We start from the raw sequence: 25,074 nt of genomic DNA, 5'->3' as shown, positions 1-25,074 counted from the left end.
TCACTTTCCTTCTGGACCTCAGTTTTCCCATCTGTGAACTAGGTGGGGGACCTGGAGCTGGGTTGTCTCTGTGGGTTCTCCCAGCTCACCCTGGCTGTCCCGGGGTCTGTGCCACCTGATCAATCGTGCCTTGGTGGTGTCTGGGGTTAAGTGTCGGTGGCCCTCCCCACTCACTTCTCCCAGAGGAATTCTGCTCCTCTCTCCCTCTCCCCTCTCCAGTTCCTCTGGTGCCTTCTCTCTCCTCCTCAACCATGTCTTAGGATTCACAAAAACACCAGCTTGGCCCTGCCCAGGGTGCTCTGGGCCAGGAAGGTCTCTGGCCCTAGATGTCCGTCACAGAGAGCTGTCTGCAGTTTTCCTGGGTCGTCCACAACCAGGAGGTGAGAACAGCACACACCCAGGGCTGTGAAGCCGCGGGAAGGTACCTGGCTGCCCCTGACCCCTGCCAGCCCCGGCCCTGCCAGACACGGACACACACACAGGGGGGAGGGGCAGGAGGGCCACAGGTGGCCCATCTTGGAGCAGAACAGAGAGGCCTGATGGTCCTGTGAAGCAGGGCTCCCAGCCTGGGGCTTCTGGGGCCTGCTTAAAGATGCACCAAGATCCATTGCTTTTTTAGAATAGTGGAAAAGCCAGACCCAGAACTGTGTATAGGTGGCAAGAATCTAACTCCAATCCCGAGTTTTCCTCTTTAATTTTTATGACTTCTCTGGCCAAGTCATAGGCAATGTCTTATTGCGTAGAAGTTCTAGTTGGTCACTCTTACTTATGATTATTAGACACTCTCTAGAGACCAAGCGCATTTAAATACTTGTTTTTTTGCGGGGGGGGGGGTAGCAGGGCAAGTGGGAATGAGAAAAAGTAGCATTTTAACAATAATATGATCTCAGTCCAAGTTTTCACTTTACAGAGAAAACAATCAGAGCTCAGAGAGGTCAGGGTGCTTGCTCAAGATCACACAGCAAGTCAGAGGAAGAACTTGTTTATCTCCCCACTAGGATGCCACTGTAGGGGAAGGGGACAGAGTTAGGTGCATACAGATTCCACTTTAAATTCCTCCGGCACTTTGGATTCTGAACTTCACAGAGCTAGGAGACAACTGGACTAAGTAGATATGGTACTACCCCAACTGGTCAGATTAGACAACTGAGGCACAGAGAGATTGTGTAACGTGCCCAAGGTCACACAGGTATCTAGGACTAGAATCCAGGTCTCCTGAATCTGAGGCCAGTGGTCCTCCTTCCTAAATTAAACAAGATGTCAGAGTAAGACCAGAAGAGCTACTCCACCCTGCCCCTCCTGACTGAGGACCCCCAGTCCCACTGTCCCATGGCCCAGCCATGATGACCCCCTATGGCCCAGCTGGCCCCGAGTCAGGGAAGCTGGCCTGTACCTGTGTGCTGGATGGCCCCACGGCACGCCGGGGGACCTTGATGTCAAATCCGCCTTTGGGGTCCTTCTCCCCTCTCAAGCATGGGTCATTGGGGGGCTCTCGACCTCCCTCCCAGTCACAGATGGTCTTCCGAATTGCCTGCAGGACACTGGGGAGGGAAGAACTGAGACTCAGGCCAGTTCTCAGTCTTGGAAGGAGTCACTGTGAGCCTGCCCTTCCAGGGCCCCCCGGGTACCAGGACGGGGGTGTCAGGAAGCACTCCTCCAGGGGCCCCACCCCAGAGGTGCAGGTATAACAGACTGAGGTACGGCCAGGGACCTGTATATAAGTATCCCACATGCTTCTGAGGCCTGCTGGGTGTCAGAACAGCTCTAGGACCCCGTAGGAGGACAGGGCCTGGGGAGGTAGGAGGGTTACTTTTCCTGCTATCAGAGTCTCACTAGTCCAATTAAATCTCTGCATATTTAAAGTTTTTTTATAATAACTTGACACTTGTTCCCTGCTTTCTCCATGATACTGGGTGCTCAGGTCTATGAGAAAAACTGATTCTCACTTCTTCTTCTCCCAGGGGTGGGGATCTTGGCTAGGAAGTGGGTACCATTATTCCCATTTTACAAATAAGGAACACTGAGGCCTGGAGAAGTCTTTTGGGTAAGTTCACCCAGCTCGACGGGGGTAGGTTCATCTTTGAACTCTGGCACAGAGGCTGCATTCCTCTCAAATGTCCAGTCTTCAACCAGAACTCCTCACTGGAAGGACCTGCATGTTCAGAGCTAACCTGGACGCTGACTGGGCTTCCTCTCCAGCCTGCCCCTGGCACCCTTTATTTTCTGATGTGCCCCTGCAAAAGGCCACCAGAAGACCCACCTGATGAGGACGTTCTTCTTCTTCCTCACTGCCTGCCTCAGGGGCTCACGCAGGGTCACCTGGGCGAAGTCCTGCAGGGCGGCGTAGATGGTGTTCCGGATGGCTTGGTTGAAGACGCTCTCCATCCTGCCCATGAGCACCTGCAGGCCCTTGATCATGGCGATCACCTGGCCAGACACAGAGCGAAGGTCAGGCTCACCACCCCTCGCCCACCCTTGGCCCTTCACAATAAAGCAGGGAGGGGGCAAGTGAAACAGAATGCTGCAGCTCGGGACTCCTCCTCAGGCTGCCTTCCTAGGACAGCGCCCCCTCAAGGCCGCCCTCGCACACTGCTGCAGGGAATGCAGATGGGTGCAGCCACCGTGGACAACAGTGTGGGGGTTTCTCAATAAAACAGAATCAGAACTGTCACGGGACCCAGCAATCCCACTCTGGGTAGGTATCCAAGGAAAATGAAACCAGTAAGCTGAAGGAGCACCTGCAGTTCCCTGTTTACTGAGGCACTAAACTCAAGACATGGAATCCAGTGTGGAATCCGCTGGTGGATGAGTGGACAATGAAACGTGGTGCAAATACAAGAGGGAACATCCGTCATAAAAGAGAAATGAAGGAGGCCATTCACAGAAACATAGATGAAACTAGAGGGCACGGTACTGAGTAAAGTAAGTCGGGCACAGGAAACCAGAACCTCTTGCTCTTATGTATGTGAGAAGACCAAGGACTCAGTGGTGATTGGCAGAGCCTGAGAATGGTGTGGAGGAGGGGCTGAGAGAGGATGGTTAACAGGTACAGGGTGCCGCTGGGGGCAGTGTGATAACGTGTACAGTGTGATAACCATGGTCGACAATCCCGAAATGCATTTCAAAATAGCTACTAAAGAGGATTTCGAAATGTGAGAGGGGAAAGATACGCCAGTCATCCAGGGCTGATCATGACAAACCACACGCTTGTGGAAAGATCACACTGTACCCCTTAAACATGCTTAACTACTCTCTCAATTAAAAACACATGTATTTTAAGAGAGAAAAATCTTGCTACAACGTCGTCCGCTCAGGGGACCGTGTGCTTGGTGATGCACCTGACCTTCGTTCTGGTGTGAGATCCAGATGTTGCTGCTGGCTGGTGACAAAAAGGCCCCATTCTGAGTGCCATTCTGGCTTATGGAGACCTCTCCATATACCTTGCATCCACAGACAATGACAAATGGGGCTCCTCTGCCCCCTACCATTTTTCTAGAGCAGTTTTATGATCTTTGCTTTGGAAATAATTTGGCTTCTCGCTACTTGAGTCCCTAAAATCGAACTCCTCCTGAAGCAGTCCTGGGGAAGCCTCCACTCTTCTGTGGGTGCCCTTGCTGCTCCTTCCCTCTCTTATCTGTTCTGGGAAGGCAGGAGACAGAGGAGGATATCCCTGGCCCCATCCTGGCTCTGTCTTTCTTCAGAGTCCTGTCCTGTTGCAATAGCCATCTCCTCCCCACCCCAGGGAAGGGCGGCAGGTACATTTGCGGCTGTGCTCACCAGTGGGTAACTCTGATGGAGTGGGGCGGAGGAGGGTGACTAGTGATCATGGGCAGGCACCTCAATCTCCAATCTCTGCCTTTGCTAGGAACAAACCTGATCCTTCGGCCCTGATCAGCCTCAAGTGGTCATTTCCTGATTGGTTCAGAATTCAAGGGGGAAAGGTTGTGCCCCATCAGCCTTGCACAACTGGCACAACTGGACACTTATCACACCCGTAATGTTGTGCTTGACCTTGTGCACCAGCCTGGGAACACAGCAGGGGCTGTGTGTGCCCCAGAGATGGGGCCAGGGGTCGTTGGTGGGCAGATAAAAATTTTTGTTGAAAAGGGACTAACGATGAGCTTAGACCTCATTAAGGAAGAAAAAGACAAAACATTTGCGATACAGTAAACTGTGAGAACAGCGTTCAGGAGGGGAGGATTTTAAATGGAACCAGATATGATGGCTTTTTTGCCAAAAAATTTTTGCAGGGAGAACTAAGGGACAAGAGTCAGTAAAGGGTGGCTATGTCCCCATAGAGTCAGAAGTCCTGCTAGAGAAGCATCTGGAAAACATTAAGTGAGAGGAAGGAAAGATAAGGAAGGAGTACCAGGGAATCTCCAAGCATGGAGTGTGCGGGGCTGTTGGACCTCAGGAGAGAGCCGGACAGCTTTGGGTGAGGTAAAGCTTTTCTAGCTAGAACTTGAAAACTGCAGACTACCAATAGTTAATCCATCAGACTTTATTAAAATTAAAACCTGCTATTCTTCAAAAGACATCCTTAAAAAAAATCAAAGTGGCAAAATCACTAATTAGAAAAATTACTTGCAACATATACAGGATTATGGTCTTGTGTCCAGAATAAGGAGAGAATTCTCACAATCCAGGAACAAGAAGATGGAAAGCCAACTTTTTAAAAATGGGCAAAAACATTTCAACAGATAACATTATGCCAGGGAATATATATATAAGTGACCAGTGAGTACACAAGAAGATGTTCAATATCATTAGTTTTTCAGAGTAATGAAAATTAAAACCTCAATGAGATTTAGCGACATTCCATTAGAATGGCTGACATTAGTAACACTGTCAAGGCCGAGGAGTGACAGGAAAGGAGCAACAGAGGTCTCACGGAGAGTTGGTGGGAATATAAAATGGCACATCCACTCTGCTGTTTTCGCAGTTTCTTAAAAGAGTTAAACGTGAGTGGCACATGTTTAGAATCCCAGTTACTTGGGAGGCTGAGGCAGGAGGATTGCAAGTTGGAGGCCAGTCTGGGTAAATTAGTGAGACCCTGTCTCAAAATAAAAAATGAAAATGGCTGGGGATGTAGCTCGGTGGTGGAGTGCTCCTGGATTCAATCCCTGGAAAACACTAAGAGGAAGGTACCAAAACAAAACAAAAAAATTAAATACAAAATGTGGCTATTTGGATAAAAAATAAAACTTTATGTCCACAAAGACATACACTCAAATATCTGAAGCAATTTTATTTATATGTTGGTCAAAAACTGGAAATGGCCCAATGCTTATCAACAACTGAATAGATGAACATATTATAGTACATCCATACAATAAAATAATACTTAGGAATAAAAGGAATAAACTATTATACATTATTATATTAAAATAATGTGGGTGAATCTCAAAATTGCCGAGTGAAGAAGTCAAACGCAAAAATGCATCCTATAAAAACTTTACTCACATAAAAATCAAGAAAAACTAATTAAGGTGATAAAAACCACATAAACCTGGACCCAGAGCTGGCAGGAAGAATGAGTTAAGAAAGATTTCTTAAGCCACGTGGATATGGTCGATTAGTATCCCAAACAATGAATGTAAAAGACCCTCAGCCTTTTATTGGTGCCCAACAGGGAAATTTCAGGAAAACAGAGGTAGAGATGAGTATGCAGTATTCTACAGAGGAAAAAAATAAAACAAAACACAAAGTTTTGGAAACCACATTTCCTGATTGCAAAACTTTCTACAGAACTACCGTAATCAATCAGGTTCACTGGTATACACCTGTAATCCCAGCAACTTGGAAGGCTGAGGCAGGAGGATGACAAGTTTGAGGTAAGTGTTGGGAACTTAGAGAGACCCTGTCTCAAAAAATAAAAAATAAAAAGGTCTGGGATGTAGCTTAGCTTACTGGGTTCAATCCCCAGTACCAGGTGGGGAAAAGAAAACTACAGTGATCAAAATAGTGTAGTATTAATATAATGACAAATGTATAGATCAATGGAAGAGAAAGGAAAGTCCTGAACTCAATGATTACCTTTATGGTAACTGATTTTTACGGGGCTGCCAACACAATTCAATGGAGAAAGAACACTTTTTCTGACAAATGGTTCAGAAACAACTGGATATCTACATACAAAAGAATGCAGTTGGATCCCTCCCTCACCTCATATAAAAATTAACTCAAGATGCACCAAAGACCAAAGTATAAAACTACAAAGAAACTATAAAATTAGAAGGAGGCTCAGGAAATAAGTCTCTGTCACCTTGGATTAGGCAAGGGTTTCTTTGCTATGACAGCAAAAGCCTAAGTGACGAAAGAAAAACCAAGCTGAATTTCTGGATTCATCAAAGCTAAGAACTTTTATGCCTCACCTGCAAAGTGAAAAGAATCTATGGAATGGAGGACATTTTATCAAATTATGTATCATATAAAACTTTCACAATTCCACAGTAAAGACAATCCAGTCTTTAAAAAAAAAAATGGGCAAAGGCTATGAATAGACATTTCTCCACAGACATGCAGGTGGACAACAGGCGCATGAAAAAAGACTCGATATTATTATTTATTAGGGAGATGCAAATGAAAACCACACTTAGATGCTATTTTACACCAACAGGATGGCTAAAATAAGACAGCTAACATCTGAGGGCAACAGAGTAAGAAAGTGCGACCCTCAGAGGCTGCTGATAGAATTGCAGAATGATAAGGCCTCTTTTACAAACTGGAAGCCCCTCAGAGTTTTAAATAGTCCTGACCCAGCAATTCCATTCCTATGTATGTTCCCAAGGGAAATGAAAACATATGTTCATGAAAAAACTTGTCCATGAATGTTCATATCAGTATGATTCATAATAACAAAAAAGCTGAAACAACCCAAATGCTTACTTATTGATGAACCTATAAATAAATGTGGCCCGACAATACAGTGCAGTATTATTCAACTACAAAGGGATGAAGTACTGATACAGGCTACAGCATCCACAAACTCTGAAAATAGAAAGCTAGGTCTGAGAAACCAGTCACAAAAGAATCCACGTATATCAAGTCTCCAGAAGGAAAATCTATAATCTATACAGAAAGTAGATTAGGATATGTTTGTCAGGGGAGAGGGGAATGGAAAGTGACAGCTAACAGGTACAGGGTTCTTTAGGAAGTGACAAAAATATTCTAAAATTGAACAGTGGTAATAGTTGTACAACTCTGAGAACAGATTAATTAAAAGTGACTGAATTGTGCACTTTATTTATTTTTTAATTTTTTTAAATTGTGCACTTAAATGGGTAAATTATATCTCAAGAATGGTGTCATTTAAAAGTTCTACAAAGGGGCCAGGTGCAGTGGCGCATGCCTGTAATCCCAGTGGCTCAGGAAGCTGAGGCAGGAGGATCATGCGTTCAAAGCCAGTCTTAGTAAAAGTGAGGTGCTAAGCAATTCAGTGAGACCCTGTCTCTAAATAAAATATAAAATAGGGCTGGGGATGTGACTCAGTGATCAAGTTCCCCTGAGTTCAATCTCTGGTACCAAGAAAAAAAAATATTTTGCAAAGAGGAAAGAAAACAGGCAATCAGGGAACAGAACAGAGTTCAATTTTTCACTAGCAACCTGAAGGTTATGTGACAATGAAATAATACTTTCAAAAATTGAGGGAAACAATTACTTATAATTTAGAATTCTCTAAATCCAGCCAACTACAGGTGAGGCTAGAATAGCAACATTTTCAAACATTAATGTTCTCAAAACTTAATTCCCCATAAACTGTTTTTAGAAAGCTATTGGAGGATACACTCTATCAATATGAAGAAAGAGGCAGAACTGAGAGCCAACACGGGGGGAGGGGGGAGGGAGGGAGGGAAAGGGGGAGAGAGAGAGAGACCCAAGATAATGAGGAGAGTCTCAGGTCAGTGGCCAGGCAGGAGGTCTAGGGACAAACTATTAGAAAGTGGAAAGAAAAGGGCTTCAGAAGGAATGGCCCCAAAAGTCAGTGGGGAGCAATCAAATTCATAAAATAATTTGTGATTGATTTTTTGCAAGGAGTTTTACATTTTGCTGGTTAAGTTTTGGTTTTCCTTTTTGGTAGGTTCATAAACAAAATAAAATGTAAGGCATTATTACCTCTAAAAAAAAACCTGGGCAAAAAAAATGTATTCATATTAGATGATGTGACTCACTAATAATCAATAGTTATTTGGTTATAATAATATTAGGTGAACTATAGATTTTACTAAAAAGTATGAAATCACCTCTACGGAAGATGGGGAAATGGGTGTGACAGATCTAAATGCTGATGGCCCAGTGAGGATGTCAACAGAAAAAAAATATTATCAATTCAAAAAACAAGAAGTAGTCTCATGGGCCTACTACTCAGATCTGTGGAGATAAATACAAGCAGAAATAGCTTAACAAGTTGAAGGTCATTTCCTATTTGGGGATTTGGGGTGGAGTAGGTGGTGTGGCTCCTTTTGTTTTATGTTAAATGTCATATAGAACTCTTTTTCTTTTAAAAATATTTAATATGATCTACTAATACATAGGATAAAACTGCTCAGTACATAGCAAATTAAGGACTAGAAGGAAATACAGCAAAATGTTACTGGTGGTTTTATTCATATGACATTTCCAGGATGCGGAAAGTTGAGGGCAAGGGTGGTGGAGTTGAAGGAGCATTTTCTAAATTTCCTACAGCCCATACACATTCCTTTTATTTCAGAAAGAGATCCATGAACAGTATTACAAAGTTGTGTGGACCCTCTGACTGTCTTATTTTAAACAGGTTTGAGGGATGACCTTCTCTTCCTGTGGTGATCACTGGGAAACTTTCTTGCAGGTTGACTATTAATGATGGGAAAGTGAGATATCAGGGAGTCACTCAGGACAATGTCAAGGGTGATTCCAAAATTTCTCCTGTCTGAAATTATACCAGTGAGTGTAGCTTGGAGATCTGCCAAAGAGTAGCTATAACTCCTCACATTTTCATGATCTTTTACTTTCAGAATTCATCTACAGCCATTATCTTATTTGACAATTATTGTTTGATCCCCAATAATAACCCCAGGATGGGACAGGATCAATATTATTAGCTCAAGATGAGCATGGTGAGGCATGTCTATAATCCCAGGTAGGCTGAGACAGGAGGATTGCAAGTTCGAGGCCAGGCTCAGCAACTTAGCGAGACCCTGTCTCAAAATAAAAATTAAAATGGCTGTGGATATTGCTCAGCGGTTAAGCATCCCTGTTTTAAATCCCAATTCCAAAAAAAAAAAAAAAAAAAGGATATTAGTTTGATTTTACAAGCTGAGGCTCAGAGAGATGAAGTGACAACAGGGCTCAGGGCTAAGGTCCAGGATTGACTTCTAGACCAGACTCTCATAGGCTTCAGATGCTCCCAAGAAAGTAGCTGTCACAACCAAATGTGAATAAATTTTCCTCCCAATAATCTTTGCGCAAGCAAACAAACAACAACCATTAAAAAGGTCACCAAAAGGGAAGTAAGAGTGTCCCCTGCAGAAATTACTACTATTAATGGCTTTGCAAATATAAGTTTGTCTTTCAGTTTTGAACAAATATGCAAAACTGTATTTAGTATAAATGAGGTCATTTTAAGTGCTGTTCTTTTGGTTCCCTCATTCCTCAGGACCTTGTGGATGCTAGGCAAGTTCTCTTCCCCATAAATAATGCTATGATAAATAACTACACATACATCTCTGTACATTTGGCTTATTTCCTGGGACACACTCCCAGAAGAACAACTAAAGGGTGTAAACATTAAAAATGTGAATACATATAACCAGGTTGCCCTTGTAAAAGCTCATTACATGCAGACAGGCCACCAAAATATCAGAGAATGTCTGCCTCCCACTCCCACCTGCAAGGGGCATCAGTGGTGTTTTAAATCTTCACTCTCCTGATCGGTCAATGCCACATCTCATACTCTGACATCTTACACTATCCACCCACTCAGCCTTATGGGCATTTTTCATATCTCTTTTAGCCTTCCCCCATTTTTTCTAGGAGTGAACATTTTCCTCTGAACTTTTGAGAACTGAATGAGTTTCTAATCGTTTCTGAATAACAGCTTTGGACAGGGATTAATTTGGACACTAGCCGGGGCCAGGGAGGAGCACGTATTCCGCGAGGACCTGGGAGCATGGGGGGCATGTCTGAATTCATCTACAGCCATTATCTTATTTGACAATTATTGTTTGATCCCCAACAATAACCCCAGGATGGGACAGGATCAATATTTAGCTCAAGATGAGCATGGTGAGGCATGTCTATAATCCCAGGTAGGCTGAGACAGGAGGATTGCAAATTCGAGGCCAGGCTGGGGCGTGCTCAGAGCGCAGCCACAGGTCGGGTGGAGAGGAGCACCGGTGGCGCACCTACCTCCACGAAGGCGAACTTCTCCTCGCTCGTGTAGTTGTAGCGCGTGGCTCTCTCGTACTCCTCCGCGGTGCCCGGGCAGTCCTTGTTGCAGAACTTGTCTGTGGGGTGAACGAGCTTCCAGGAGTACTGAAGAGAGAGGGACAATCCCAATCAATGTCCATCAACTGGTGAATGGGTAATAACTGTGTCATATAGGGATCCTGGCATACTCTTCAGCCACAAAGAGGGGTGCTGATTCGTGCTTCAGAGATAAACCTTGGAAATGTGTGGAATCAAAGAAGCTAGATACAAAAGCCTACGTGCTGTATGAGTTTATTTGTAGGAAACATTCGAATAGGGAGACCTACAGGGACAGAGAGGAGTTGGCTTGGGGCTGGAGGGATGGGAAGGGGTGATCATGTATTGGATTTCTTTTTAAAGTGATGGAGATGTTCTCAATTTGACACTGGAGTTGTTAGACAACTCTGTGAATGTAGTAAACAACAAACAAACCAAAAACAATGAAATCACACTCTGAGCAGGAAAGTGGTATGCTATGTAAATTATATCTCCATAAAGTCATTAGCAAAGGGGAGAGGCAGGACAGACAGCTTCTAGGTGAATGGAGGTCAGTGTGAGACCCTGTGCCCCAGGACACCTACCACTTCCATGACATGGGCACTCCACTTGGATAACAGCTGAAGGCCCCGCAGGGCCAGGTCGAACAGCTCCCGGTACTCCTCATCTGACTTCTGGCTGTCCAGCCCGGAACCTGTCACCACCTAGAGGACATCCACAGTCACTCACTGTCACATGCCTGGCACTTTTGTACACCTCTTACTGATTCCCCCCAAGAACTCACAGGGAAGTAATTATGCTCCCTTGACAGGTGAACTAGACTCAGGTGCCTTGCTAGATGGCTGGGGTCCCAATTCAGGAGGCACAATGCCAGAGCCCCACCTGCCACCACCCAGGGGCACAGAGGCACATTCCACGTAGGAAGGGCAGACTACAGTGGCTCAAGCATATATCCTTGCACAGAGATCTTAAATATATATATGTAAGCAAGCAACACTAACTTCCACACCACAATCTGACTCTTAATATATGGGACTCCTTCTAATCTTCTCTTCTATTGCATATAAAATGCTCAGCACAAGTCACTCAATTAAATCTATCTGTAGCCCTCAAATCAAAAACTTTGCAGTGATGTCTCAGTCATGTGCGGAGATGTACAAATTCCCAGTTGAGGGTGGACAAGACGACTCTGTCCCTGTTCAGCTCTCCCACTGGAAACAGGTGTTCCTTTTCAGTCTACTTAGTGCCATGCTACCCATATTTTTGTGCTTTGTTGGTGAATTAACAAATGAAAAAGTCCCTAGGCATAGGACTGATGTGCTGTACATGTTTCTACCTGCACGAATGTATAAGATGCCTTATGGAAAAACTCCAAGTGTTAGGTAAACCTTGTTCAGGCATAAGTTACAGTGCTTTGGCCCTCAGACAATGTCAGTGAATCAACACTGTATAACACACAATGGATCTTTAAGCAGAAACACGTCTAAAACTTCATCAGTAGATGAAAACCCTGTGCCCAGAAGCTCATAGGGACCCAACTGTATATTTCTCCTTGGATCAATTGTTCACTATTTGCTAATTCAGGGTTCATGGCCACTTTAAAGGATATGACTACTGCAAATAATGAGAACTGGTTTGACACAAACAGGAAGAGATCATGCATGCTTGGTCCTCTGAACCCAGGGCTCTGCATCCAATGGGTTTACACAATAGTAGATGGAAAAATATTCAGAAAGAATGCATCTTTACAATATATGTACTTACTTTTTCTGGTTGTTATTACCTAAATAATACTGTGTAGCAATTATTTACATAGCATTTACATTGACTTGGGTATTACAAGTAATCTACAGATCATTTAAAGTACATAGGAGGATGCACGTAGGTTATATTCAAAGACTACATTATTTTATAAAAGGGACTTCAGTGCTGTTGGATATTGATATCAGCTGAGGTCCTAGAATAAATCCCCTATGGATTCTTTGGGACATTGTAATTTTAAAAAATATGCTTTGGATCAGGTACATCCTTAGTCCACTAAAACCTGACTAGAAATAAAGGAGTCTAGCCCTTGGATACATGATTTTTTTTGTGGCTTACTTCAGTTGATTGGCACATTTAGTAAGAAAGTTCACCCTTGCCCACTGGGCCATTGGTGGAATGACCACACTGCCTGCATTTGTCAGACTAAATGTCAGACCAAAGACATATTCCCGAGTTTGGGTTTTGGAAAAAACAATCCTTAGGGCTGCTGGCCACACGGTGGAACCAGAGAGCAAACATGGACCAGCCCAGTCTTCCAGGATGGTGGAGCTCATGGGGCCTGTTTATCCAATGGCTTATCAGGAGGCTGTCCACCGGGAGAGACCCAGAAGAACACAGCACCCAAATATTAATCACGGTTAGTTCTGACATGGTAGGATCTTACAGGATTGCTTTCTCTTCTCCTGCTCACCTTTTTTTTCCCCTGATTTTGTTATGCTGATCATATTTCCATGAAAATTCAATGAAATATCACTATTAGGATTACAGGAGATTTTTTTATAGCCCTTTTTTGTCCCTAACTGCATTTAAAAAAAAAAAAAAACAATGATCATTCCTTAGTATGTAGCTTCTAAAATATTGGATAGTGTTAGGTACACAAGTGCTCAGAACTCCTTTTCTTGGGCTTGAGGGTAGGGACAACCTGGGTCCTATGTGCGGGGCCAGGAGGAGGATGGCAATTCATAATCACTGGGCTCCTCCTCTTTGCTAGGCACAGCACACATCCCAGATGCCACATCATCTCATGTTTTCAGTGAATCTTTTGGGATAGATACTATTGCTACTCCCCCTTTCTAATAAATTTTAAATTTTTGATTGATATCTAGTATCTAGATATATTCATAGGGCACAGTGTGACTTTTCAACACATGTATTTGTCTAATGATCAGATCAGGTTAATTGGCATTATCTGTCTCACCAGTCATTGATCATGTCTTCTTGCTGGGAACCTCAAAAATTCTCTCTACTAGCTGCTCTGAAATAACTGTTGTCAACCATAGTCATCCCACCGTGCCACAGAACACTGGAACTTACTCCTACCATCCAACCATCCTCTGTCCATTACTCCCTCCTGCACACTCTTCCCAGGCTTTGATGTTACCCCCATCATGCAGAGAGGAAAGGGAAGCTCAGAGATTTGAACAACTTGCAAAGGGCAGAATTAACCCTGGTTCTGTCTGGCTCTAACTGTCCACACTCTGGGCAGCTCTGCCCTCCTGCCCCAGATGTTAGTCCCTGCCACTCTCCAGGATCCCAGGTGTTCCTGCTCTTTCCTAGCTGCTCCTCTCCCGCCTGGCTCACATGCCTCCATCCCGGCGACCAGAGCTCACCTCACTGTTGCTGTAGCGAGCGAGCTCCGAGATGAAGCGGATGTGGTCATCCCGGATCTGAACCATCTGCTCGCAGATGTTGTACTGGGGGCTGATGCTGCTCTGTGTGCATGTCCACCTGGGTAGAAAACCACAGGGTCAGAGCCGGGCCAGCCCCTGGCTCCTGCGTGGGACATGCTCCTTCCACTCCCTAGTTGTTCCTGGTCCTCAGCCAACACGGCTGGCTCCCTGGGTGAACCAGAAAGTGGTGTCCTGAGCCTGCCAAGTGTGGTGCTGTGGAGACCGCAGGCTTCGAGGAACAGTCCTCCTCCTCCTCCTCCTCCTCCTCTTTCTTGTGACCATCCTACTCCAAGGAGGCTCAACCACAGGCCTTTCCATATATCAGGTCCATAATACTTACCAGTTCCATGGCTGGGGAATCACAGCCTCTCTAGGGGTACAAGGGTTGGAATCCAAGAAAGAAAAAGCAAGGCGGGCAATGCCCCCAAACTGTCCCCTGACTCTAAGAGCACCAGCCCTGTGCTAGGAGCTGGCTCTGGAGGGCTTGGAGCTGGACTGGGGAAACCCAGATGGGCTTGTGCCTCCTTTCCAGAGTGGCCCGGCAACATGGTCACACCCACAGTGAGAGTCCAGAACTCCAAGGACACAGGGCTGGCCTCCTCCTCCTCCTGCCCGTCTCTTTCCTCCTTCCCTGTCCTCCCTTCTTCCTCTCTACCCTTTCTGACAGATGTGATTAGGAAAACCGTACTGCATGGGGAGGCTGAGGCAGGAGGATCACAGTTCAAAGCCAGCCTCAGTAACCTAGCAAGGTGCTAAGCAACTCAGTGAGACCCTGTCTCTAAATAAAATATCAAAAAGGGCCCGGATTGCGGCTCAGTGGTAAAGCGCTGCTGGGTTTGATCCCCAGTACCAAAAAAAAAAAAAGAAAGAAAAAGAAAACCATCCTGCATTGGAGAGAAAATGAACGAGTGAAAGTCCTCACTCCCCTTCCTGTCTTCCCCTGTCTAGTGCTGGTAACCCAGCAGACAGACTGAGCATGAGCTCAGAAGGTTTCAGAGAGAAGTTGAAATATTAAAAGGAGCCCTGAAGGGATTCTCCTGGGGGTGCTCAGAACAGTGATGGCCTTCCTCATGCTTATACTTTGCCATTCTTTATTTTGAGCTACTTGGAGGGATAAAGAAACCATCACTCAAACCTCTGACTTCCTGCCCTGGTCATACAACAGCCTCCTCCCAATCAGCGTCAGGTGGTCCAGGAGCCAGGCAGGCAAAGGGCAGAAAATAAGCCCCTTATCCCTGACCCCGTGCTCCTCCCACGCAGGCAGCCCCAGAGGATGGAGGCATGGGACTGGCAATCCCTGGGAGCTCAGCTACAGAGCCTGGTGGGTAGAGGGCAAGGCCACTTCACAGCTGTCCTTGAAGGCACTGAACTCTCACCCGTGACCACAGGATGGCCAGCTCCCTTCCACTTGGAAAGGCCATGTCCACTCCGCCCTGGGTGAAATGCACTCAGAAGCAACCCCCACCACGGCATCTGATTTCAAAGCAGACGGCGGAGACTGGAGCCAGATGTCCCCCAAGTCCTGTGAGCCACTGATCCCTCAGACCTCAGCACACATTCCCTGGGATTGTGGTTGATAAAATGACCCAAGGGGAGGCGTCAGCTCACTTCCCACTGGAGCTTTTCCAGCCACACGTCACCACGTACTTACTGAATGGTCGCATCGGGGAGGTGAAGACTGTCACCCTCTCTCTCCAGCTGGCCAACGAGAGCCAGCTGCTCCTCCCCACGTCTCAGGGAAGAAGGAGGACTCCTGCTGTCCCTCTGAGGGGATGCCATGGGCTACCACTAAGCAGGATGAGGGACATGGTTGTGCTCTGAGCCCTTTTGAACCTGGCAGCAAAGGGCGGATACAAAAGGGCTCCGAGCACCCTCCGCTGCTCCCTCTGGTGGCGCCAGTGATCTGAGGGTCCATCTGCCCAGGGCTCTGGGGAGGGAGGAGGGACTGAAGTGGCCCCTCGGCCCCCTGCCCGGGCCGGGCGTCCTCGCAGGAGCCTAGAGACATTACGGCAGGCACTCACTTGGACTTGTTCTCTTCATAGTGAGCACTGGTCTTAATGTATCTGGCCAGCTCTATCTGCATGTCGCCGAACAGGGGCACCACCTGCAGCTGCTGCAAAGGAAGCAAACACAGCGCGTGAGATGGCCGGAGGCAGGGGGGGCAGAGGGCCTCCGTGTGCGCCTGGGGGCTGGCCCCTTGTTTCTGCTTCTGATGATGCTATTGTGTGAACCCAGAACCCAAAGGAGCCTCAGCTGGCATACTGGTCCTCCCCTGTCTCCAACCAATTCTGTGTTCTAGGCAACCGAGCCCAGAGAGGCAAAGGGACCTGTCTAAAGTCACACAGCCAGTACAATGGATAAAGGCTGAGGACCAGATGGCTAGCCTTGCAGTGGAGGGTCCATTCTCTTCCTACTGCTCCAGAAGGTAAGCGACTTCCAGCCAAAGGCCAGAGCAAACGGAAGGGAGACTGGCGTCTACTCTCTACCTCCCATGCTGTAGACATGGGGCCAAATACTTTAGAAGCATTATCTCAATCCATACCAACACTGTGTGAAGTCGGGCATGGTAGTACACACCTGTCACATCTGTAATCCCAGCAGCCTGGGAGGCTGAGGCTGGAGGACGGCAAGTTCAAGGCCAGCCTCAAGAACTTTTTGTTATTGTTGTTGTTCTGCTGCTATTTTTATTTATTTATTCATTTTTTATTTTTAGTTACACATGATAGTAGAATATATTTTGGCAGAATACACTTACATAGAGTATAATTTATTTTATTAGGTTCCCACTCTTGTGGTAGTATGTGATGTGGAGTTACCTTGGTTGTGTATACGCAGCTAGGAAAGTCGTGACCAATGAATTCTACTGTCTTTTCTATTCCCCTCCCCTCTTCTTTTCGTTACCCTTTGTCTAGTCCAATCTATTTCTATTATTCCCTCCCCAATCTCCCTTGCTGGGTTAGCGTCCACAAATCTGAGAGAACATTCATCTCTAGGTTCGGGGGGGACTGGCTCATTGCACTTAGCATGATGCTCTCCAGCTCCATCCATCACCAGCAAATGCCATGATTTCATTCTTCTTATCAGCCTCAGCAACTTAGTGAGGCCCTAAGCAACTTGGTGAGATCCTTTCTCTAAATAAAATACAAAAAAGGGCTGGGGATGGGGCTCCGTGGTTAAGTTCCCCTGGGTTCAATCTCTAGTATCAAAAAGGAAAAGGAAAGAAATAAAAACCATGTGGAGTCAGTACTGTAATCATGTTCATGTCACCGACAAAGAAACTGACAGACAGGCAGGCTAAGTGATGTCCCATAAAGTCAGAGAGCCAGGATTAGGACCCAGGGCTCGGACTCATCTACGCAACCCCAGTGAATCTTGGGGGAAACCCTCCGAGGAGTTACCCTGAGCATTCATAGTTCTCAGATAGGAAGACGTGGTTCCAGGGAGATTCAGTGACTTTCCCACAGCCATTCAGCTATGAAGCAGCAGCGCCAGACTTTAACCCCAGGCCTGTCTGTGGAGAGGGTGTCCTCTCCCTTCACCGCTCGCTTATGCACACTGACTCAAGGCAGATTTTGCAAGGGTCTCCCAAGACGAGCCCTGTTTTCATCTAGGGCTGCTCTGGAGAAAAGTAAAAGTTTCAAGCTTGAAAAAAAAGCCCATTCAAGCAGCAAAACAAGACTCCTCTTGCTCCCCTTGACCCCACCTGGTGCTCTCCATGCCACACCTTCATGAGATCTCACCAGTTATATGAAACTGGGCATTCCCATGTCTGGGCCGAGACCAGCTTCATGCCTGCAAGACCCACCATTAGAAAAAACTGATTCATTTCCAAAGCATGGAAGTCCCTTTGCAAAAACAAAACAAAACAAAACAAAAAAACTCAAAGGCTTGACTTGACTGCAAGTTTTTGTTTTTAAAGATTTTAAAGATCAACTCTCGGAAGCACTAGAACCCCAACTGAGTGCCTAATGGAGGCCAGTGAGGCAATTCGCCTGACAGGAGGGAGGCCAAGGGGCTTCCAGTGGGCCCAGGGAGAGGCTGTGCTTTTGCAAATGGGAATCCACTTAAAATCTAGTCTTTAGCCCTCCTACTTCCTTGAGCTTTGGTTTACTCTGAAAATGAAAGGAGACACCTCTTTCTTTAGATGACTTCTGGAAAGGGTTAAAGGAAAACGCAAAAAGAACTACATTCCCCCAGTCGAATCCCAGTGGAGCTGAGTTTGAGAACCATGCATGGTTTCCCGGGACAACCTTCTCTAGTGCCAACTCCTCCACCAGGGGCAGCTGGAAGCTGTCACCCTATTATCCTGCTGTTGGGGGTCTTCAGAGTAATTGCTCAATTAACAGCTTCCCCTATTTTCTGGCAAATTTCATTCCTTTCCCCAGTCCTCTTGATGCTGGTGTAACCCTGGCCCCCTGCCCTGCCCCAGCTCCAGTGGCTGACCTTAAAGAACTTATCAATTTTGCTAAGGTTGATTCTCTTCTTGGCATCCAGTTTGTAAATATTACTGACATTTCCATCCATCAGGTAGAGGCCAAAGCCCATAACCTAGAACGAAAAAGGGCAGAGTGCAAAAACTATTCACATGCATTGGAATTATTAAAAAAAAAAAAAGGTTTAATTTGTACACATACACGTAGAGACACACATTCATTATGAAAAAAAAAACCCTCATATTTTCAAATATAGACAGGAAACATGGGACTAATTTCAATGACAAATTTAGGATATTATGGCAGCCACTTTGTAAGCCACAGACTGTGCTTAGGGCTTTAACAAATACGGCTGTTGACCATAATTCTTAGTTCTGACAACAATCTTGTGAGTCAGGTTCTAAGCAACAGCTTTGTTCTATGGCTGGGGAATCAGAGACAAAGAGAGGTTGGACAGCTTGTCAAAGTCACAAAAATGAGCTGCAGTCACAGGATCTCAACCAGGGTCTGTCGACAAAAATGGGCACATTTAGGTCCTTGAGAGTACGGAGCCTGAGGCCTATATGGGGTGCAGCACCTCTCAGGCACATAACACTGGCAAACGGTGAATGTAAAAATATCCACCTTTTCCCCCCAAAGAAATAACAATGTAACAGTTCCTATAGAGACCCAGGTGACTTTATTTGTAAAGCAAATCTCTGCCAGGAAAGCTTCATAAGTAGGTCAACATTCTCATTTCAACCCCCAAAGCTTGTTTGTTTTCCTCCTATGTGGAATGTGCTGCTGAAGGGGTGCGACTAGACGGAAGCTGTGGGACAGTCACTTCTCGCTGTGCCTCTATTTCTCATCCAACACCAAAGAGAGTCGACTGGAAGACTACTCAGGTTGGATGGCTTCCCTCTTGGGTCCTACCTGTGCTGCAGGGTGAGCGCAGGACTTTTCCGGTTAAGGATGCATGGCGCCCTCTGGTGGCATTTGATTTCATTAACACAAACTGCAGAGCCCTGAAATAGCTCAACAGTGTTGGAAGCCAGACTGAAGATGGTGGAGAATTCAGAGAGAAGTGGGCTGGGAAGTTAGGATGTGGGGGAAATAAAGAGCATTGAGAGGGAAAAAATAGTGCTGAAGAATTTGAAGGTAGTATCTAACACTGCTTGGTGGACTGGAGTTTCATAACCTAGCTCATGGAGTGAGCAAGCATCGGCAGAGCTGGGTACCGCCCAAGCATGGAGCTGGGTACCGCCCAAGCATGGAGCTGGGCTGGGAAAGGGTCTGAACTTTGAATAACCTCTCTGGGTTTCTGGCGGCCAAGAGGAAGCTGGAGTGAACAAGTCATACAGACATACTGCCTTGTGCTATGGTTTGAAGGTGGCTTGTTCCCCCTAGATCTCATGCAGGATTCTAATCCCCAAAGTTACATGGTATGGGTATTAAGAGGATGAAAACCTTAACCCCATGATGGTTCAGAGGTGGGTTCTTTGGAAAGTGATTAAATTAGATTAGCTTATTATGATGGAGGTCCCATGATTGAATCCTGGTGACCTGACAAGCAGGGGAGAGAGACCACACAGAGATACATATAGTTTCCTGCCATGATATGATACAGTCAGGGAGGAACTTTACCAGAGCCTATACCATGCTGCTTGGACTTCCGGTCCCCCAAACTGTGAGCTAACTAAATCTTTTTTCTTTGTACTTTACATCAGGTATTTTGACAAAGCAATGAAATATACCCTACAAACTCAATTGAGGTGCCAGAAATGTAAGGACAGGAACACTAACCCAGGTCAGGGGTTCTTAAAATGCCAAGAGTGGCATATGAGAGAGCGAGAGAGCAAGAGAGAGAGAGAGAGAGAGAGAGAGAGAGAGAGAGAGAGAGAGAGAGAGAGAGAGAAGACAAAGAAACACTTTGGAAGATGAGGTTTGAGGGAAGAAAGAATCAAAAGGGGGGTGCTCTATGTTGCATGTGAATATTTGGAGAAAGTTGTTCCTGTCAGTGCTATAACTATTGGAGAGGAATTAGAAATAATCTTAGCAGACAATGATATATTGTGGTTAAAGCCACGAAGGCTCATCTATGTTATTTTAGTCAACTGCTGCAAAATATTCCAAACACATTTAAGTACATCTGAGAAAAATTCAGCATGCTTATGTATATTGCATATTTTTTAAATATACAAGCATAGAAAAAAATTAGAAGAATATGCATCACAATTCTGAAGATGTTATCTCCAGGGTAAAGATGGTGACAGGTTGAAATTTTTGAATGCTTCTTTGGATATCCTAGATTTTCCCCATTAATAATTTTAAGATAAAATTTGTAAACTGTTGAGATAATTATGACCATGTGACAAATTAAAGCAAAAGCCCTAAGATTCTGTTTTCCCTCTGATTCAGCAATTTCTCTTTCATGTTAAGCTTGACCAAAAGAGGTGCATAAAAGCTGTGCTACACTGGGTGGGGTGGTGTAAGTCTAAAATCCCAGTGGCTCAGGAGGCTGAGGCAGGAGGATCGAGAGTTCAAAGCTAGACTCAGCAACAGCAAGGTGCTAAGCAATTCAGAGAGAGCTGTCTCTTAATAAAATACAAAATTGGGCTGAGGGTGTGACTCAGTGGTTGAGTGCCTCTGAGTTTAGTCCTGGAACCAAAAAAAAGCAAAAAACAAAAAACAAAAAAGCTGTGCTATGAGGGTTTTAATGAAGTTTAGCAAACAAAAATCTCACCCCAGGGAACATGTTTAACAACAACATCCCCATAGAATGGAATAGTGGGCAGCCATTAAAAATCATATTGCATAAATGTCCTTAATGACACCTTAAAGGTGCATAGGAGATATTAAAGCAAAGGAAGAGACCACATGTGCAGTGAGATCTGTATCACTGTTTAAGAAATAGAAATATTGTTCTTTAAAAATGCTTTTAGATAAGGAGGAGGTGGGAGGGCAATCCCTGGCTGCAGTATGTGGTGGGGTTTACCTTGAGGAGCATGTGCTTCTCACTGGGGGTCAGGTACATCTTGTTCTCATAGTAATCCACACAGATGTTCACGATGTCCGCCAGCAGCTCCTCGTAGCCAGGGATCACTTCCAGTTGCTGGTGGAGACACTGAAACAGCACCCGCCCTCAGGACAAGCACAAGACACCCCCTCCTGCCTCCTCACCTGCCACACAGTTTGGGCAGCAGGGACTGAGCACGTGGCTCTACTGATGGCCCAGGAGTCATGAATGGCCCTGGGGGAGAGGAGCCTTCACACCAGCCAGTCTGATGCCTGAATGCCCTTGTGAATGCCACCCAAGAGGCTGGGTAGCCAGAGCTCCTGCATGCCTCCTGCGCAGGGAGCTTGCTTGCCTTGGAGCCTCCATCTCAGTCCCCAGCAATTGCATGTAAGAAGCATACTCTCTTAGGCAGAGCCAAAGCAGCTCAGCTTTACAAGAGGCCTGTAGTAATTTCAGCTCAGCTCTGAAGGCATGGACTTATCTGTGCTGTTTTCATCAGACAGGGGCAGGGAAAGACCCACAGGGTGGGGGTGGGGGCACTTGGGCCAGTAGATGTCTCCTCCTGGCAGGTCACAGCAGTTCAGAAACATCTCCTAGACCAAAGGATCTGAAGTTCCCATCCCTGTGCTTCTTCCAAAAGAGCAAACGGTCCTTGTGGGACACCCAAGAAGGGCACTGCTGGAGCTCTGTACAGGCAGCAGGGGGCTCAGTCTCCTGGGGCCTCAGACACTGGGCAGTGAACAGAGCAGGAAGAATCCTGCCAACTATGGGTCTCTGCCCAAGGAGCTGAGCCTAAAACCCCTGGGGAGATGCAACACCCCTCAGCACTGGCCTGGGTCCTGCCAACATTCTTGCCAGCACCTGTTGAGGCTGACCTGACAGAGGGTGGGACGAGTCAGGCCATGCTAGCTATAATGGGAGAGTGACAGCTGAGTGGTCATGCCCTGCAAAGCAGGGACCAGAGCTCTGGACCTCTTCCTTCTTTCCTGGCTTTGGGTGTATTGTGGTTTGTTTACAAGACACCCCCCCAAAAGCTCATGTGTTCAGAGGTGAAATGATTGGTTAATTCCTTTGATGGGCTAATAATCTGAAAGGACTACTGGGTGGTAAATACAGGCAGGTAGGATGTGGCCTGGACTATAGCTTGTCCCTGACTCCTCACTCTGTCACTCTGCTTCCTGGATGCCAAGAGCTGAGCAACCTTCCTCTACCTCATCCTTCCATCTTGATGTTCTGCCTCCCCTCACACCCAGAGCCATGGAGTCAGCCAACCAGCACTAAAGTACTAAAACTGTAAGCCCCAAATAAACTTTTCCTGCTCTAAGTTGTTGTCAGGTCTTTTGATCACGAAGCCCACCCACAGAGCATGCCGAGGGCTTTTTGTACAGCATCTCATTTTTCACAATAGTCCAGTGAGATAAATCCTCATAATATATTCAAAGTGACAGACCCATTTTATAGATGAGAACTTGAGGCCTGGCCTTTGCCCAAAGTGTTGCAGTGGGTGGTGGTCCTGCTCTCTGGTCCTCTACCCTGGCTGAAGGCTTTCAGAGGACAAGGCCTGGAGGGGGTGGAAGGGCCAACTATGGTTGGGAGGGAGGCTGAAGGCTGCAGTGATTTTTCACTCTTGTGATGGGCAGTGGAGACAGAAGTTGGACTGAGCTCATGTGCTTGGGCTTGAGGTTCACCCAGCCTCTAGGCCCCTGTTTCCCCAAGATGCCAGGCAGGACCCACCTGGGTGATCCTGTTGTGGTTGGCCAGGAACATGGAGAGGTTCTGCGATTCCTGAATGGACTGAGGGTCCGCCATCTTCCTCAGGAACTGTGCCGCCCTGAAAGGTAGATGGCAGGTGAGACAGAAGAGCATCGGCACACTCTGAGCCTGAGGTACGTCACGTGGGCTCCCATTTCCACCCTACCCAGAGTGACACTGTCCCCCGAGGTCAGGACAGGGCATCTGAAATTCAAGGGCCGGGATGCTCTGAAAATCTCTGAAGTCTTGGAAAGTTTATGGGGAGCCAGCCTCCACTGATGCAGGCGGAGGGCCTAGGGGGAGTGAAAGGAGCACCTGCCCCGGAGCTGCACCGTGAGCCTCGGAGGCGTCCAGTTTTACTATAAGGAAAACCTCGATGTTTCTCAAGCAAAGCATTGCATGGAAAACAAGTCTGCTAATGTTACAGGATTATAAGATGAAAGCAGGATGGGTGTAAGGCACACAGGGATCTGTGGAAGCAGAGTACCCCTGCCTCGCTCCGGACATGCAGGATGTCGGTTGTGGCGGAGATGGCAGCAGTGTGCTCTAATTGGCGAGAGTGTGGGGGAGGATGTTATGCCATGAGCTATCTATGGAATCTTTGTGAAGCTGACATTTCTGGGTCAGCTGAGACATGGGCTCTGCCTGCTGGGCACCCCGAGTTTCATGGTGTACACAGAAGAATCGACTTGTGAGAACCAGTCTGCTCACTCCAGGCACTCTGAGCCCAAGGACAATGTGGGGGGAGGGTCCCTCCTCCCTCCCCAACAGTGACATGGAAAGTCCTTCCACCAGAGGTGGCCAGACACTCTGGGATTCATCTGAACCTCATGCAACATGCTGGGAGTCTCTTGCTTTTAACTGCTCTTGTCTCCTCCTGGGTGACTGTGTCCTGATTTATAAAGAGAAACAACCTCCCCACCCCACACACACACAATTTTAGATGTGGTCCTTTCTTCTAAGCTGATTTGGACCCCCCAAATCTAAGAGTGAGCAGTGTCTGATCAGAACAGTCCACCTCACCAGTGACTAATGGAGGGATTAGCACATGATCCAGGCTTGAAGGACATCCATCTCCCCTGAGACCTTTGCAAAAGCATTTCCCTGAAAGTTGGGGTTGCTGTCTGGCTGGTGGGAAGCTGCTGCCAGAGACCACCATAATGCACAACCGGCCTGAGCAGGAGGCTGTTAGAGAGGGAAGGGCAGCAGAGGTGGGGAGACCAGGCTAACATCGCCACCCGGGCACTGGATGCCGGCATGCCTGGATGTCTGGGTTCCATAAGCCAACTCATTTCTGTCTTCTGCATAAGCAGTTTGAATGGCTTCCTGAGTCTTGCAGAAAAATGACTAATGTAACTACTAGAGTCTTGATCTGGAATGTCCCTCAGAGGCTCCCATGTTGAAGGCTTGGTCTCCGGTACAGCAATGCACAGAGGTGCTCCTTTGGGGAAGTGATCAAATCATGAGGGCTCTGATCTCACCAGTGGATTAATCCATTGATGGCTATTGAGAAGGGGTAGAAACTAGGTAATGTAACAGGCCCTACTTGGAAGAAGTATGTCACTGAGGGCTTGCCGTGGAAGGGTAATCTTGTCCCTGACCCCTTCTTTCCTGCCCCCACCAGCTTCCTGGCCACCATGGGGTGAGCAACTTGGCTCCATCACGTACATCCCGCCATGATGTTCTGCCTCACCACGGGCTCAGAAACCATGGAATCAGGTGACCATGGACTGAAAATTCTGAAACCATCAGCCAAAATATGCCTTTCCTCTTTTCAGTTGTTTATGTTGGGTATTTTGTCACAGCTACACAAAGTTAACGCAGTAACCAGTTTAAAATCACCTTCCTGGTTCCATCAAGCACGGGGCAGCAAAATGGTTACGGCTTCATGGATGGGGAAATGAGGCTCTGACTCCATCTTGAGCTATAAGACCCTGCCAAGGTCAGACTCTCCACAGACTCAGCTCCACAGCCAGGTGGACACAGGCCCAGCCCTGCTCTGTCTTGGGGATTGGCT

At 46.6% G+C, this 25,074-nt stretch overlaps 1 protein-coding gene across 3 annotated transcripts in view; it reads right to left on the bottom strand.

Moving 5' to 3' along the window:
* Cyfip2 (cytoplasmic FMR1 interacting protein 2) overlaps positions 1–25,074 on the bottom strand; it is a 122,651-nt gene that overhangs the window by 65,526 nt on the left and 32,051 nt on the right. For all 3 annotated transcript variants that reach the window (XM_021726482.3, XM_005325446.4, XM_021726483.3), the window contains exons 7-15: positions 23,040–23,136; positions 21,285–21,413; positions 18,321–18,425; positions 15,899–15,990; positions 13,818–13,935; positions 11,028–11,147; positions 10,387–10,512; positions 2,261–2,427; positions 1,394–1,541 (exon numbers count right to left, since the gene is read on the bottom strand). In XM_021726482.3, coding sequence (XP_021582157.1) covers positions 1,394–1,541; positions 2,261–2,427; positions 10,387–10,512; positions 11,028–11,147; positions 13,818–13,935; positions 15,899–15,990; positions 18,321–18,425; positions 21,285–21,413; positions 23,040–23,136 — 1,102 coding nt within the window. The remainder of the gene's footprint in view (positions 1–1,393; positions 1,542–2,260; positions 2,428–10,386; positions 10,513–11,027; positions 11,148–13,817; positions 13,936–15,898; positions 15,991–18,320; positions 18,426–21,284; positions 21,414–23,039; positions 23,137–25,074) is intronic.

Source organism: Ictidomys tridecemlineatus, chromosome 1 (genome assembly GCF_052094955.1).
Source record: "Ictidomys tridecemlineatus isolate mIctTri1 chromosome 1, mIctTri1.hap1, whole genome shotgun sequence".
Lineage (NCBI taxonomy): Eukaryota > Metazoa > Chordata > Mammalia > Rodentia > Sciuridae > Ictidomys > Ictidomys tridecemlineatus.
Note: the sequence above shows the minus strand (reverse complement) of the source record. Positions and strands in the feature narration are given on the sequence as shown.